Below are 17,342 nucleotides of genomic sequence, written 5' to 3'. Positions count from 1 at the left end.
ATGTTTATTTAGGTCTGTATCTGAGGGAAACGTGATTAGTTGGAGGAAGGATGCCCAGGCCTGCTCTGTTTGTGTCCAGCATTGCTTTCGGTTGTCCATCAATCAGCTGCATCTCATATATCAGCAGAGTGATACAAACAAACTGCTTCATCTCATTAATGGCAAAGAACCGACCCGGACACATTGTGGCTCCAGATCCAAACGGCATGCGGTAGTATCGGACCTTCTGATTCCCTTTATAGAACTCTGTCTTCTCCTTCCCCCCCTCCACAAACCGGTCAAACTGGTATTCCTGCGGACCATACAAAAAAAAAACATATAAAAGAGTAATCACATACCATTCTTTCTGCTGTTGTTGGCCTGTGCATAGCTTTTGATATGCTTCATCTGAATTCCACCACAAAACATATAATACTTTAAAAAGCCACGAAGATTTGCAAAATGTCCGACTGCAGTCCATTAGTTGTTTGTATCTGTGGGTGATATAGAGAAATACTTACACAAACATTTACTACCAACTGATTAAAAAAAAATCTCCTCAAACAACTTTTAAAGTTACAATTCTGTGAACCTCACAGGTATGTTGTCACTCCAGTGGCTACAGGGGTCTGTCTGTCTCCATGGTTACCTTAGGGTGTGTGTAGATGTCAGGGTCCAAATGTGTGCTCTGAGGATGCAGAACCACAATGTCTCCTTTCCGCACACACACAGAACACTGAGAGTCCAAATGCAAACAGAAATCCTCCTGAACCACACGAATGTTCATTGACGCAGAAGAGAGACGAAGACTCTCGTTAATCGCACTCTCTATAGATCAGAGATAGAGAGAGATACAGAAAGAGGGAGGGACAAAGTGAATCATACTGATACAGAGCGACGGAGAGGGAGGGAGAGAGAGAGAGAAAGGTGAGAAAGAAATGGAGAGAAAAACCACTTGAGAAAGGAAAGAATGTGGCATTCTGCAAAAAAAAATCTCCATTTTCTTAAAGGTGTAAGAGTGTGTGTGTGTTACCGAGATAAATCATCCTGTCGAGTTTCTCTTTGGTCAGTTTGACGTCATGAGTGTGTATATTTTCCACCTCCTTCTCTCCGATCACTTCTACAATCTCCTTCCACACAGCTCGAAGGGCTACTGGGTCAGAAAGGAGGTGGTAAAGAACCCAGAAGCATGCTGGGATAGTATTCCCCACCGAGGCCCAGAGTATGGCAAAGTGATGAGCTACAGAGAGAGACAGAAAGAGAGATTGAGAAAGACAAAAACAAAAAGTGAGAGTAGGAGCATATATAATTGTGATTGGTAAACAAATATATATATATATATATATATATATATATATATATATATATATATGTTTTATTATACGTTGTGTTTATTAACTTTAATCAGAAGTTTAACACAGATCAGTCAGGGTTACTGACACCTCTAAACTCGGATAACAAAATGTTTCAAAATATAATATGACAGTTATGTGTTTAGTAGCTTAAGCAGTTGTATGATTTCCTGTTACTCTGAGGTGAAATAAGGGCAAATTCTCTCCATCACCCGTCATTAATCAAAACAGATTACAGCACTGGAGAACAGCAGGTCCTCCGGGTGACTGTCTGTGAGGAGTGTGGTGTGTTTTCTCTGTGTCTGTGTGGGTTTCCTCCAGGTGACTGTTTGTGAGGAGTGTGGTGTGTTCTCCCTGTGTCTGCATGGGTTTCCTCCGGGTGACTGTCTGCGAGGAGTGTGGTGTGTTTTCTCTGTGTCTGTGTGGGTTTCCTCCAGGTGACTGTTTGTGAGGAGTGTGGTGTGTTTTCTCTGTGTCTGCGTGGGTTTCCTCCGGGTGCTCTGGTTTCCTCCCACGCTCCAAAAACACACGATCGTAGGTGGATTGGAGACTCAAAAGTGTCCGTAGGTGTGTGTGTGAGTGTGTGTCGCCCTGTGAAGGCCTGGCGCCCCCTCCTGGGTGTGTTCCTGTCTTGCACCCAGTGATTCCGGGTAGGCTCCAGACCCACCTCCACCCTGAACTGGATAAGGGTTACAGGGTCATTCATTATCTGTAACTGCTAATCCAGCTCAGGGTCACGGTTGAAAGAAATGAATGAATTAATAATTAAAAAAAGGAGGGAATGAGATGGAACTGCCTTTAGGTAGTTAAGTGTCCTCTTGACTAAAATAAAACATGACTGACAACAAAAATCTAGAATCAGATTGACTGCAACCAAAAGGATTGGTGGGTTATTGGTTCCTCTCACTTGTGTTTCTTCCTGCAGCACAAGCCCCGCCGCGCCCTGCCATGCCCCGCCCCCAAAACACACACACCACTAAAACTGCGTTCCATAGATCTATTTCAGAAAGCTGGCAACCTGAATCACTCTCGCCTTCTCACACACCGCAGCTGGTTGTTCATGTACACACCCTGCAGTTTCTGTAGCTGCTTCACAGATGAGATTAGTATTTTATAATAATCTTGTATGGTGCCTACTGGAAGCTTAAACAAGCCCCAAAAAACAGCTGACAGTGATACTCAGATGATACATATGAGTGCAACATACATTTTGTCTGCGTCCAGTGATTGAAAAAAAAATATGTACATATATTTCTCTTTTTTTAAATAAATCATCACAGATCTGTATCAGACTAGATTCCACATGTTTACTGCACATCTGGCCTTTTAAAACAGCTTCTTCACATCTGTAACAGATTTGCCGTGAGCAGAGAGAGAGAGAGAGAAAGCCTAGCATACCAGACCCAGACACTTTGTTTTTTTGTTTTTTTTTTACCCATTTACAGACACTGGGGCTTCGTAAACACATTAGAGCGGTTTCCAGAGCAAACCGACTGCAGAGCAGCACATGGTGAGGAGACACACTCAGAGCTTTATACACAGGGTTTTATTGATCAAAATTGTGAACGTCGCATTTAAGACTCATTTGTAATTTTGGAAATAAAGAAGGCTTTTGTGATGCACTACTAAATTTGGGGTTCGTGAGTTACATTGTTTGCAAATTGCAAAGATTAGTCTACCCCAGAGCTGTAGCTGAAGAAGAGCATATTTTGACCCAGGCTCAGAGAGAGGTGGACTGTTGGGGAGCAAAGAATTTAGGGTCAACAAACGACACAGAAGTCAAGCGATCGCCTAGTGTTAAGCGTCTGAGGTTCACTAGACAGTCCTGGAAGCTTGGCTGGGTTAATGTTCTATGGTCAGATGGATTTGGTGTAAAAATACAGCACAGAACACAGCCCCTGGTGTATTTCTTGTGGGCTGTTTTGACCCAAAAGGTCCTGGGAACCTTCATGAATTACTAGGAGATTTAATGTGTACCTCAAACTTAAGTTAAAACTAGGTGACCTTTCAGTCTTCCAGGAGGACGACGAGCCAGAAACAAACTTTGTGTCCAAATTTGCTGGTTCAATGACCACAGAGCTAAGGTTTTTATTTGCGGTTCATTTCTTCTACATTCTGCGGAACATCTTTGTCAAAGAGGCATGTAAAAGTAAATGGTCCTGAGTGATTGTCGAGTGGTTCCGTTTCTTTTATCTCATCAGGCAGTACAGAGGAATGCTAACAGACTTCTGTGTACATTTCCTCTTCCGGCTTTGCCGCAGAAATAAATCAGGATTTTATTCCTCTGTACCTTAGTAGCAATCTCTGCGTATCAGGGAGGACTTTACACTACATGTTGGAATTTTGCTGTGATGATTTGATGGCATTCAGCCACATAAACCTTTCTTGGGTGATTAGTACTAGATCACTAACAAGCAGGGGTTAATTGTAAACCCTGAGTAAAGGGAACACAGAGGGTGGAGTGGTTCAGTGCAAATTAAAGTTCATTTGTTTGCAGCTAGTTTCTGTGATTTATTTTTTTTTTTGTTATTCATTTATTTTCACTTATTTATACACACACACTGAACGGTCACTCACTGTCCATTCTCAGCTCCACTGACTGTAGACTGTAGTTCATCTGTTTCTCTGCATACTTTCTTATCCCCATTTCACCATGTTCTTAAACGGTCTGGACCCTCACAGTGCCATCCTACGTCCACGGTTGAAGGACTAGAGGACGAGCGACACACACTGTGCAGCGACAGATGAGCTACTGTCTCTGACTCTACATCTACAAGGTGGACCAACGAGGGAGGAGTGTCTCACAGAGTGGACAGAGAGTGGACACAGGGTTTAAAAACTCCACTCTACACCAGCACAACACACACTAACACACCACCACCACGTCAGTGTCACTGCAGCGCTGAGAATGATCCACCACCACATCACACCTGCTCTGTGGGGGTCATGAGTGCTGAAGTGGGGATAATTATGTGTGTGTGTGTGTGTGTGTGTGTGTGTGTGTTACCTGCTTTGTCCCTGTCTCTTAGCGTGTCGTATTGCTGGAACAGTTCACTCCGCATTTGTACAAACTCGGATCCGTTCGTCCACTCTGACATTCTTCGGGGATGGAAAAAGCTAATCAGCTCCTCCCTGATGGACCCGGTTTTTCCCAGAAGGCAGATGGGCACATGGGCAATCAGCAGAGGAAACATGGCATCAAACTTCCTAAATTTTTCTCTGAATGTGTTTATGGAGGTGGTCCACTGTGAATGTGCGTTTGGAGACCTTGCTTGAGGAGGTTTTCCATAAAGAGTCAGAAAGCTCGCCTCAAACATCAGATGCTCACAGAACTCATACAGATCCTCCTCTATCCAGTCACTTTCTGGACTCTCCATCTGACTGGTGCGCAGACGCAGGAGGAGCTGCAGGTTTCCCATCATGCTCAGTGTGAGGGAATTAAGGGCAGGGCCCTGCAGGTAAGGGTATAATTTCTGGATTTTGTCACTGAGGCCAGGGAACCTTTCAGAACTCATAGCTGGGTAACCGAACGTCCTGGATGCAGCTGAATCTGTGAACTCATGGAAATCCAGCTGTTTCCCATGTTTAATCACAGCTGGATATAGCAGAGGGTTCATAACAAATGTCATGTATTTACCTACAACAGAACACACACAAAGTATACAACAGGAATTAGTTCCAAACGCTGCTCAGTTTCAGTTCAATTCAAATTAGCTTTGAGAAACCCACGGAATCATTAACAAGATTTTTATAACGTTTTGTGAACTACATTTACCACCGATGTGAAATAAATTACTCTTGGTGTGAATTCCCTGTGTGGGAGTTAGACAGATGCCTGGACAAATATTTCAGGATTGAGCAAGAATGCATATTTACTCTGGGAATCTCTGTGCTGAGCACACAAACAAGTCTTGAAACTGAATTTATTCTTTTCATCCTCAATATCTCCCCCTCCTCATTTCATTCACCCTTCATGACTCTCCACTTCCTCCTTCACATAACGAGAAACACATGCCGTAATATTGCAACACTGCTGCACACACACAAACACACACACTGGTTCCACACTCCTCACAGACAGTCACCCAGAGGAAACCCACGCAGACACAGAGAGAACACACCACACTCCTCACAGACAGTCACCCGGAGGAAACCCACGCAGACACAGAGAGAACACACCACACTCCTCACAGACAGTCACCCGGAGGAAACCCACGCAGACACAGAGAGAACACACCACACTCCTCACAGACAGTCACCCGGAGGAAACCCACGCAGACACAGGGAGAACACACCACACTCCTCACAGACAGTCACCCGGAGGAAACCCATGCAGACACAGAGAGAACACACCACACTCCTCACAGACAGTCACCCGGAGGAAACCCACGCAGACACAGGGAGAACACACCACACTCCTCACAGACAGTCACCCGGAGGAAACCCACGCAGACACAGGGAGAACACACCACACTCCTCACAGACAGTCACCCGGAGGAAACCCATGCAGACACAGAGAGAACACACCACACTCCTCACAGACAGTCACCCGGAGGAAACCCACGCAGACACAGGGAGAACACACCACACTCCTCACAGACAGTCACCCGGAGGAAACCCATGCAGACACAGAGAGAACACACCACACTCCTCACAGACAGTCACCCGGAGGAAACCCATGCAGACACAGAGAGAACACACCACACTCCTCACAGACAGTCACCTAGAGCAGGACTCGAACCCACAACCTCCAGAGCTGTGACAGAGACACTACCTGCTACTTCGGCGGGGGAGAACACTGGAGCTGTGTGACAATTTCATCAACACATGTATAATGTCAATGTGTACCTCCAATGTGCATGTCTTCAGTGGAAAAAGAAGACTGTTCTAAAAAATGGGTGTGATTTCTGGAATATTGTCCGGGCATTTCACATAAATCAACAAACAAACGCTAAAATATCAGTTTTATTCAGATCAGTGTGATTTTTTTGCTGTAAGCAGCTTGTTCTCATTTTGAGCTCTGAGTCTGGGCTTGCTGTTCTGGATTGGATAGAGTTTTGTATCATGTGGCTGTTTGTAGACCTTTGTGTTTGTGTGTGTGTGTGTGTGTGTGTGTGTGTGCTTGCAGGTGTGTTGATGTTTCTGAATTTTACCTGCAATCAGTACAGTAAAAACATCTCCATGTCTCTGCTGTAGTTGCTGTAGAAACTGATGGGAATCCTTCCGGAATTCCAAAGTTTTTCCCAGAAATGGAATCCATCCTTTAATTAGTGGGGGCTCCCCCTCCCTCCTACAGCACAAAACACATTCTGCATCAGGAGGCTTTCATTCACTTTCACATGCCTTACTGGTTACTCCAAACAAAACAGAATACACGATCATACTGAAATATATAAATATTCTACTGATTATATTAGGAATATATATCATATTACATTCATACGTACTAATTTACTTATATTAGAAATGTCTCTGCAACACTGGTCAGTTTATAAATGAAGTTTCCAACACACACTTCTTGTTATAACACAAAACACTTGGTGCTATTTCTGTAAGTGTGCTGATACTGGGAGGACAGAATGTGTTACAAATAAAATACCACACACTCGGATGCTGTGAATAAATAATTAAATACAGGGTCGTCCAGAATAGGGCCAATAGACCTTAGACTGGCACCTGAAGAACAGAACATGTCTCACATAGCAGCAAATACAGAGTAAATGATTAACCACATGATAAATACAGTTTAAATTGCCTCATTGTAAACACATTCTGAACGTCCTTATCACCAAACAACCGACGACTAATGTGCCAGAAGCATACCTCAGTCATTTACGGGTCATTTCTAGCCCTAAAACGAGCAATAGACGCTGTGCACAACTGAGAAGAAAATGCTATAATGTGCAAGGGGTGTGGTGTGTTCTCCCTGTGTCCGCGTCGGTTTCCTCCGGGTGACTGTCTGTGAGGAGTGTGGTGTGTTCTCTCTGTGTCTGCGTGGGTTTCCTCCGGGTGACTGTCTGTGAGGAGTGTGGTGTGTTCTCTCTGTGTCTGCGTGGGTTTCCTCCGGGTGACTGTCTGTGAGGAGTGTGGTGTGTTCTCCCTGTGTCTGCGTGGGTTTCCTCCGGGTGACTGTCTGTGAGGAGTGTGGTGTGTTCTCTCTGTGTCTGCGTGGGTTTCCTCCGGGTGACTGTCTGTGAGGAGTGTGGTGTGTTCTCTCTGTGTCTGCGTGGGTTTCCTCCTGGTGCTCCGGTTTCCTCCCACGGTCCAAAAACACACATTGGTAGGCAGACTGAGGATTCAAAAGGTCCGACTGCTGCATGTGAATGTGTTTAAGTGCTTAAAACTATGCAATGATAGACTTTTATCAACTGGTAGTGCTAACCAGGAACAAGCTCACAGGGGTATAGGGTTTTCTGGATCACGGTCAGCTCGGGTGTGATTTCATTCCCAGCTCCGTCATCTGACTTCTGAGGTAAATAGGACGCAGCATTAGCTCCGGTGTCACACAGAGAAGGATTCCTCTGTTTTGAGTCTTGGTTCCTCTAAAGATGATTTCCTCATTTTTCCTTGTTATTGTCGTATTGAGCTCGAATTCAACAAAAGCTGCTTAGAGACAACATCAGTTGTGAAAAACACACTGTAAACAAAACTGACTTCACCTGAATTCTCAATTTACACTATGCTATGAATCACATTCCATTGTTTGGGTGAAAATGCGGCCTCCAGTGGCCATTTCTGGACCTGGCACCCTGCCCTGCATGTTTATGGCTCTCCCTCCTCCTAACACACCTGATTCAAGTGATCCGTTAATGAACAATCCTTTCAGAGTTACAGTGGGTGTGTTAAAGCAAGGAACCCACTCAAATGTCCAGGGTAGGGTGCCTCCAGTGCCAGGGCTGAGAAAGACTATTGGATCTCATCCAGCTTAGTACACTATAAAACATTAATTCACAAATCAATGGGCAAAATAAGTAAATAACAGGGCAGTAAGGGTTCTCCTAGTGTGTAGACGGTGAGCTGGTTCACTAAAGGTCACGCTCAGCAGCCGTAAAACAGGGTCCAAAAAATGACAGTAATGGGAATAATTATAATAATAAGTCATAATCACAGTGATTTTCAACAGCTCACACTGAAATAATTTAATAATCAATCACTCCTAGGGTTTCTTTTCAAGCTGAACATTGATTCCTCTGTGGCATCCGTTTAGTTTCAGGGTGTTCACTGTAAGAATGACAGATGTGTGATGGGTGGATGAATGATTCATGAAGTGATGAATGAAAGAATAGATGAACGGATGGATGGACACTCAGAAATCTACAATTGAGATTGACCTAATTTAAGAGAAGACTGAAACTCAGGACTCCAGTTTGTGGTGGTGTATGACACTGTATTATTCTATACTTTGCATTAATGCTTAATCCCTGAGAGGAAGGAGGTGGCGGACCACTGTTGACCCACTGAGGGCAAAGTTGGAGGTCCACTAGTGTTTTACAAGGCGATTTCTTGCCAGACTGCTGCTGAATAAACAGAAATTTCAGCACTTTTCCATTCACAGTCCAATTTACATTTTTTTTTCCTTCATTGGGTTATTTTTGTTATTCTTTATAAATAAGGTTAGTAAATAACTTTAATCAGCACAGTTTCAACGTTTTTATCATTTAATCATTTTATATCAGGCTTATACTAATTATTATTTCTCTCAGAGTTGTTGGTAATATTTGTATTAGTGTGTTTTCCAGAATAAAAGTCTCTGTGAATGTAAAATCTGTTTGAGGAGATTATAAACTCAGTAAACACTTAGCCGTTGATTCAACGTTGAAATAACGTAATGACTGCCGTCTAATCAACGTTCTCTTAAGTTGAAAATGAAAGTTGAAAAGACGTCCAAACACAGAGATTGAAAAGACGACTATTAGACGTATTTTGGACGTCCATTGACGTTATTATTTGGTCCCGAAATAAATTACTTGTATAAAACGCGTTTTGGACGTTCACTGACGTTATCGATTGGTCACCACTTAACTAACTTATTAAGATGGACTTTGGACGTTCATTGACGTTTAAAATATGTCCTTGACGGACAGACTACTTTTAGACCTATTTTGAACGTCCAGGGACGTTCCTTGTTTACTGGGAAATGAGTTCTCTCCGGTACAGGACAGTAATCTGAGGGATCCGATGGTGGACCTGCAGTGGGCTACAGTCAGTGGAGTCCCAGCCTTTTGGACTGATATATGCTCACTGTCTGGGATTATGTGGTATATATATATATTTTGAAATACATATTTGCATGCACATTATGAATGAACGTTGTGTAGATGTTTGTGTGTAAACCTGGTTTCACTCGTGTTATGGGAACCACAAGATTTTCCACACGACGTCTGTTAAATAATTAGATTTTCAGGTGCGTTAAGACTCATGGTGAGGTTTCAGGGTCATATTTCACATTTGGTTAAGTACTGAATGAATGGAAGTCCATCTAAAGTCCCCACAATGCATGGAAACAAATCTTGTAACTGTACACTTCTGAATCTCAGTCCTGAACTCACCGTCTCCTCGAGAGAAGCGCGTGCAGCAGAAGAACGGAGACGACCCCCAGGACAAGCGTCAGGAAAGTCTCCATCTCAGCACCGACCCGGTCCAAACCCGCACACGGTTCCGAAGCTTTCCCACAAACGGGAAGGTCCCAGTACCAGCGAACCGAACCGACTCTCTCTCTCTCTCTCTCTCTTTCTCTTTTTAACGGAAACACTGTTCTCAACGGTCTCCTGAGTTTTCAGCGCTCTCTAAAAACTGACAGTGTGTGTCTTATTGGAATCTGAATATTGAAGGAACACTGTAGTGCCTGCTGGGGCGGTACGTCCGGCGCATGCGCACTGCAGACGAGTTGTGGCTTCCACATGTCTAAATTTATAATGAGTGAATTGTGCACCCTGTTAAACATCACATTAAATTAGATGTGGAATAAAGCCCCGGAATCACTGAGCTGTGGAACAGTGGAACTGTGTTCCCTTGAGTGATGGTGGTCCATCCAAGGCCAGGACAACAGTAAAACTGAAAGCAATGCCCTTTCCTTTCACCGTTCTCAAGCTGATTTCTAGTTGCTCTGGGCTGTGTGTGTGTGTGTGTGTGTGTTCTTTCAGTCACATAAAGCCTTCTCTGTTTACTTTCTATTCACTGCAATCCAGACCCACCCACCCCCCTCTCTCTCTCTCTCTCTCTCTCCCTCCCTGGTGTCTGGATGCTCTGTAAAATTTAGACCGGAAGGAAACGTTCAGACACAGCTCTGGTCATTTACTTCAGATACAGGACACAATAAACGTAGTAATTCCATGTATTTAAAATGTATTTCAGTACGAAAAGGACTCTGCTCTCTTTGAATAATCACTGGGTTAGGAACCTACCTTGTTTTACACCCATTATCAATTTTATCAGTCTGTACTCTCTGCACAGACTTTAGTCCACCTGTTGCTCTGCATACTTGGTTAACCCCCTTTCCCCCCTGTTCCTCAGGACCCCCACAGAGCAGGTGTGATGTGGTGGTGGATCATTCTCAGCGCTGCAGTGACACTGACGTGGTGGTGGTGTGTTAGTGTGTGTTGTGCTGGTGTAGAGTGGATCAGACACAGCAGTGCTGCTGGAGTTTTTAAACCCTGTGTCCACTCTCTGTCCACTCTGTGAGACACTCCTCCCTCGTTGGTCCACTTTGTAGATGTAGAGTCAGAGACAGTAGCTCATCTGTCGCTGCACAGTGTGTGTCGCTCGTCCTCTAGTCCTTCATCAGTGACACAGGACGCTGTCGGCTGGATGTTTTTGGTCGGTGGACTGTTCAGAGCCGTAAATGTGTATGAGGGTTACATTTTTTCATGGGTGTGCACGACGTTTTTGCACAGAACAGAACAGTGAGTACGAAACAAGCCCTGTCTTGTGTCTTCTTGATGGATTTGCAGACACTCACAATAACACAATCTATCCTGCATAAATGTGAGTGTGCATTTTCCCAGGGAATGAATTTAATAACTTTAATACAAAAAAAAAAACAAGTGGAGATTCAAGTACACTTGATGAATCAGCTTCAGCTCCACCAAACAATGCCTTATTCAAATAGTATTTACATGGAAGGGTGTCAACAGATAGAAATTGATTAAATTTAAGACTTTTAGGAGGCAGAGAGGTATGACGATTGAAGACAGCAAGGAAAAATACATTTCCTGTAGATAGTGAGTGTAGATAGGTAGGTGTTTCTAAACCAGTGATTGTTCCGTATACAAACATTTAAGGCAAAGAAGAAACTGATGTAACATTGTTCAGTTTTAATTTGTCATAAATAAAGTGTGTAAATAGCACATAAGAACAACCAAGTCTTATACTTTAAACTAAAACAGTGTTTTTAAAGTCACTTTACACCAACTGCAGGATTTTAAACCTCAGCACGTCACAGGCACAGAACTAGAGCAAAGATTTAGATCCTGAACGCAGCACAGAACATAAATAAATAAATAATTAAATACAGTTATAAAATCTTCCTCTCAGCAGTGTGTGTGTGTGTCAATGGTGATTACAGACCAGCATATTTTTACAGCCAAAAAAAAACTAATTTAAGAAATTCTTTTCTTAATTTTCACTATAATCTCTCCTTATTTTCTCTGTTTTCTCACCTTAATGTCTCTGTAGTTTCTCTTGGACAACTCTGTGATCAGATTGTGGAGAGTAGAGCTTGTGTCTATTGCTGCTCAGATATTTCTCATTTCTCAAACCCAAGACGAGAGGTGGGATATTTCTGGAGATCTCAGTAGAGCCCCTCACTGAGCTCAGGTTGATCTGCCAAAATTGTCTCATGTCTCCTTTCTGTCAGATGCTGTTTCTCCTTAACTGTTTAGCCATTAAGTATCCTGAGACATCAGTGAGAAACTGCCGAGAATAAGACCTCTGCTAAAGGAGACACTAATTTAGCACTACTTGGTGTACCTAATCAACAGGTGGACCATACAAAAGTGATGGTGAATAAACAAGTGAAGTTCCATATGGCACTTTTTCAGATCATCCTCACAGCACTGATATGGCAGTAGATTCTCACACACACTGTAAATGCACACACCATGTAATAAACACCACTTTACTGGCAAATAAAAACAATTGCCTTAACTTTAACCTGAGCATCAGAAGAAACAGAGGCCAGATTCACAAAAGAAAGACAGATATTCTTCTTAAATATGATTTTCCCCCCTAACTTCATACTTAAGAAAAAAGCTAAAGGCAAAGTCTAAGACTGTGGGAACCTGTAGTTTCTCTGGTTTGTTTACGTTCAGAAGCTCTGCGTCTTTTAAAGTGGAACAGTGTGTTTGAGGAGAAAAAGAGCTTTTGTTTGTTGGTGTCTGAAGTGTAAATTGTCTGTAAGTGTTTATTCACTGTTTGAATTCCCACAGAAACTCATGTGTAACTCGAGCTGTTTAGTTTTGTAGCACTTTCGCTCTGTGTTTACTTTCATGCAGTTAGCGCTTTCCTGAATTTAGAGTCGGTTCCACCTTAAGTGATCTGAAAAAGCAAAAATAAGTCACTGTTACCCACCAATGAATCAGAACTCTATTCTATGAACAACAGGTATACTTTAAAAATACACGTTCTTGGCTATTTTTTTAACCTTTCGCAAGCCACACACTCAGGACTGAGTACGAGTTCAGACAAATCTCTAAATCGATGAATTTAAATATCTGAATTACTCTGAGTAATGTCCAAAATGTGAACACGGTAAAAGTGGAGATTGTTGTTCAAGTCCTGTTAGTTTCTACGTAAGGAAACTAGTGACAAACATGAATCTTTGGGTTTTTTTTCGTGTTGTCTATTTTTTCACACAATTTTTTAAAACAAATTCTTGAACGCTTTCTTCGATTCTGCATTTCATCCATTTTGCTACACTTGTGAGTGTGTGTTGCCCTGTGAAGGACTGGCGCCCCCTCCAGGGTGTGTTCCCGCCTTGCGCCCAATGATTCCAGGTAGGCTCTGGACCCACCGTGTCCCTGAATTGAATAAGCGGTTACAGATAATGAATGGATGAATGGACTTCCTTAAGACAATATCTGAGAACGACTTTGGATTTTTTTGAGAATTGCATTTAAGAACTTTCTTAGGACCTTTTCAGTGTTTATCTTAAGACCATTATTATTTTCACAGTAAAGTTTTTGTGAATCCGGCCCCTGATCTGTAATTCTGCAAATTTAACGTCTCATGCACAATATTTGATTTCAGTATTTTAATCAAATACTTAATCCATAAAATCAGTATAATTCTTAAAAGCTCATTTTCAGCAGTGACTGGTTCGTTAAAAAAAACTGGAATGTTTATATCATGGTTTACACTGAATACAGCCGTTCCAATTATAAAAAAATCACACAAACATATGCAAGTATATAGATAGTCTGTATATACAGCATGGACTGTATATCGATATACAATGCATACACAGTGCACATATTGTGTATATACAGCAGATATAAAGTTAATGTACTGTAAATTCAGTGCATATACAGTGTGTATACATTGTACATACAGTGCTTTAGAAAAGTATTCAAGACAAAACAGTTATCAATATTTTGTCAGTGTTCCAATTTAAGTACAGTCCAGTGTTTTTGTGACTTATTGTGTTTACACTTCATCTTCAAACCTATACCTCTCTGACGGTAAACAAACGTGTGTGTGAGTGATTGTGTGTGTGTGTGTGTGAGAAACTGTACAGGAGTGTCTGAGACCGAACGTCATCACCAGTAGAAAGATCTGGACAGGAAGTTAGCTGCAGAAGCCAGCCACCCACTGCCCTCGCTGGCTGAGCCGACTCGACTCAGAACCTTCTCCCTCTCCACACTTGGACTGTCGTCCTCTGAGAGATACTCCGGCAGAGTCATAAACACCGATAGACCTTCATCATCCTCATCATCTTCATCGTGGAACGGTATCAGTATCTACACACACACACACACACACACACACACTTTGAATAGCTTGGTCAGAAATACCAGTAAAGATGCTGTGTTGAGGTTTTGTAATGAACATGTTTTTCAGAGAAACTCTGGAGTATCAGGTCTGGAGATGACCCAGAGTGGTCCTTTCACACGTGCAGAGCACAGCAGGAGATTTATAAGAGTTCTGTGTTTACTTCAGTTTAGAAACAAATTTCAGATTATTTAGAGTGACATCCCACATTAATTAGTGTTTGACACCCATTTTCTTTCATTCTAAATGAATAAAAACTCTAATAACCACTGATCTCGAGGTTAAAGTTAATAATAAGAAAAGATAGACAGATACAGAGAGTAATATTATGTTAAAGTACGTTTTAAATGCAGAATAATAGTAAAAGTGGGTTTAATGTCTGACCTCATCACCGTCCTCCCCCTTTACCACCTGCTGGGCCTTCAGCACTTTAGTGGAGGCGATGGCATTACCCAGGGTCTGTAAAGGAAAAGGAAAGATGGTTGTGCACGTCATTAACGCTAGAGGGTAGTACTGAGCCAGACAGAATCTGTATTATATCATTGTTGTCAAATTAAAAAACATGCAACTCCCAAAATAGTAACTTTACAGTAAAAGGAAAATCCTTAACTTTCAGTGGATGTCAATGTAAAATAATGTTATTCAGAGTCATTTTGGAGTGTTTTTATTGGTCATTCGTCATGAATCTTTCACACAGTGTGAAGAACAGCTGCTGTGTCTGTGTGTGTGTGTGTTTTACCTCAGCAGTAAGGTCAGACCTGATCCTGACAATGCATCTCTTCACAGCCATCTGAAAGGTGAAGCTGATGACTCCTCTGATTTTCAGCAGAGCTTCCTCACACAGAGACCTGCGCTCCTATAAACACACCAAAGTAATCAGTGAACCAGTTGTGAGACAAAGCACATAAATGTGCACAGCATTAGGTCCAGGACTGCGTCTGAGTCTGAGAACTTCGGACAGAGGTTACGAAGGATAATGGAATAAATGTCTTTAGAAGTTATGCATTCAAATTTCAGAGACAACAAAACACAGGCAGTAATTTTTCCACTGTTTCTATTGGCACCGTCACATTAACATTTCAAAGTGGACATATTACATCTGTTCCACAAGTTACCACAGTTTCCTTTGATCAAAATACCACAAGGACCAAACAACACCCTTAAATGAGAATGACCCACAACTCAGTTGAGCATGAACTGGCCTGAGGAACCAGAAGCAGAAACACTGGGTTTTGACCATTTTAGCTTGGTTATCTTTCTTTTCCATTATTTTCAGAATGGTTTTATATCAATGCAAAAAAAGGTAATTTTTTCATAGAATGTCCCATTTAACACAATGTAACACAGCACAACTGGAGTGTGATTTTATCCTGAGGGTCAATATGTCAAAGGCATATGTACACTCACTAAGAGACAACAATTACAACACACACACAAACACACCAGATCATCGAGGCCATCGACATGCAGTATGACAGTTTTAGCTCGTTTGTTGGATGAGCCAAGGAAAAAATGGGCTTTCCGTCTGCAAGTGGACGTCTCTCCATCCCTCTCTTCGTCTCTCTCTCCATCCCTCTCATCTTCTCCCCCATCTGCTCCTGAATTCTTCAGCAGATCACACACCTCAGACGCCAGCAGCCTCGTCTCCCCCGGCGTTGTGGCTCTGGAACCACACAGATACACACAGTTCAGTTCACATCAAGACTGACCTGAGTGTGTGTGACAAAGGAGGCTGTACTCACTTCTCTGTTACATTTTGAAGACTCAACATCAACCCAAATTCTCCTCTCATCTTTTCTCTGTTCGCACGACACTCAGCCAGGTAGTGCAGAGCCTACAAACACACACACACACACATATTATATATATATACACATTTTTTTAAGAGTGCACATGTATAATGAGACCATATATGTATGTATTGGTTATGGAATGGCATGGTGGAGCAGCAGGTAGTGTCTCTGTCATAGCTCCAGTGTCCTGGAGGTTGTGGGTTCAAGTCCCGTTCCGGGTGACTGTCTGTGAGGAGTGTGGTGTGTTCTCCCTGTGTCTGCGTGGGTTTCCTCCGGGTGACTGTGAGGAGTGTGGTGTGTTCTCTCTGTGTCTGTGTGGGTTTTCTCTGGGTGCTCCGGTTTCCTCCCACACTTCAAAAACACACGTTGGTAGGTGGATTGGTGACTCAAAAGTGTCCGTAGGTGTGAGTCTGTGAGTGAATGTGTGAGTGTGTGTTGCCCTGTGAAGGACTGGCGCCCCCTCCAGGGTGTATTCCTGCCTTGTGCCCAGTGATTCCGGGTAGGCTCCAGACCCACCGCCGCCCTGAACTGGATAAGGGTTACAGACAATGAATGAATATACTGGTTATATATACATAATTCTATATAGATCCATGAACACAAAGTTCTATACACTGTGAAAGCCTTCTTCAAATACATGGAAAATGTGTTAAAGGGTGTTATATTTCACCAAAAATGGTTCTTTTATAGTTATAATGTCAAGCTTGTCACAGTAAAACATTTTTTTGGTGCCATACAGAACCATTTTCTAAAAGGTGCTAAATAGAACGATCTATACCACATTTTCTATCAGTTGAAAAAACCCTTTAATCATACAAACGGTTCTTTAAGTGTTCATGCTTCAATACAGAACCATATTCGTTACCAAAGAACAATTGAAGGAACATCATTTTAAAGTGTGTGGGTTTCCATAGACTTCCACACAGTTCCAGCAAATTTAAAATCCCATTCATTTCTGTTACACAGACACTGTCCAGATCAGACCTGGAACACATTATATGGGCATCACACACATGACAACTTTCTATTGGTCTCCTCACCTGTAGAGCGGTGTAGACCACCCGAGGGTCGGCGTGGTCCAGGAATAAAATGAGCCCAGGAAGACAGCCCTGGTCCTCAGCGATCAGCCTGCGGTTCAGAGGGTCCGCCGCCAGCTCACGGAGCTGATTCACCACAGATAATGGGTCTGGGTCTGAGCTCATTCTACCGGTACCAGCCTCAGTCCTACCAC

General features: G+C 42.6%; 2 protein-coding genes across 2 annotated transcripts in view; both read right to left on the bottom strand.

The window, feature by feature from the left end:
* Positions 1-4: 4 nt before the first annotated feature.
* Positions 5-9,954, bottom strand: LOC136676051 (cytochrome P450 7B1-like). The gene is made up of 6 exons (XM_066652903.1): positions 9,881-9,954; positions 6,485-6,621; positions 4,339-4,968; positions 1,013-1,219; positions 629-807; positions 5-292 (listed from the first exon to the last, which is right to left on the bottom strand). The coding sequence occupies exons 1-6, from the start codon at positions 9,952-9,954 to the stop codon at positions 5-7; spliced, it is 1,515 nt and encodes a 504-aa protein (XP_066509000.1).
* Positions 9,955-11,671: 1,717 nt separating this feature from the next.
* Positions 11,672-17,342, bottom strand: part of LOC136675344 (armadillo repeat-containing protein 1-like) — a 9,640-nt gene continuing 3,969 nt past the window's right edge. The window contains exons 2-7 of the mRNA XM_066651831.1: positions 17,152-17,342; positions 16,061-16,152; positions 15,762-15,981; positions 15,058-15,174; positions 14,703-14,777; positions 11,672-14,287 (exon numbers count right to left, since the gene is read on the bottom strand). The exon at positions 17,152-17,342 is cut by the window's right edge and continues 22 nt beyond it. Coding sequence (XP_066507928.1) covers positions 14,087-14,287; positions 14,703-14,777; positions 15,058-15,174; positions 15,762-15,981; positions 16,061-16,152; positions 17,152-17,313 — 867 coding nt within the window. The 5' untranslated portion in view covers positions 17,314-17,342 and the 3' untranslated portion in view covers positions 11,672-14,086. The remainder of the gene's footprint in view (positions 14,288-14,702; positions 14,778-15,057; positions 15,175-15,761; positions 15,982-16,060; positions 16,153-17,151) is intronic.

This window comes from Hoplias malabaricus, chromosome X1, assembly GCF_029633855.1.
Source record: "Hoplias malabaricus isolate fHopMal1 chromosome X1, fHopMal1.hap1, whole genome shotgun sequence".
Classification (NCBI taxonomy): Eukaryota; Metazoa; Chordata; class Actinopteri; order Characiformes; family Erythrinidae; genus Hoplias; species Hoplias malabaricus.
This window is presented reverse-complemented; position numbering and strand designations above follow the sequence as displayed.

Bases quoted from the DNA above. Each gene is read 5' to 3' on its own strand.
- LOC136676051 (XM_066652903.1), bottom strand. From the start codon at position 9,954: ATGGAGACTTTCCTGACGCTTGTCCTGGGGGTCGTCTCCGTTCTTCTG. The intron at 6,622-9,880 runs GTGAGTTCAGGA...TTTGTGCTGTAG, and splicing joins GCGCTTCTCTCGAGGAGACG to GAGGGAGGGGGAGCCCCCAC. The intron at 4,969-6,484 runs GTAAAATTCAGA...GTTCTGTTGTAG, and splicing joins TTTTACTGTACTGATTGCAG to GTAAATACATGACATTTGTT.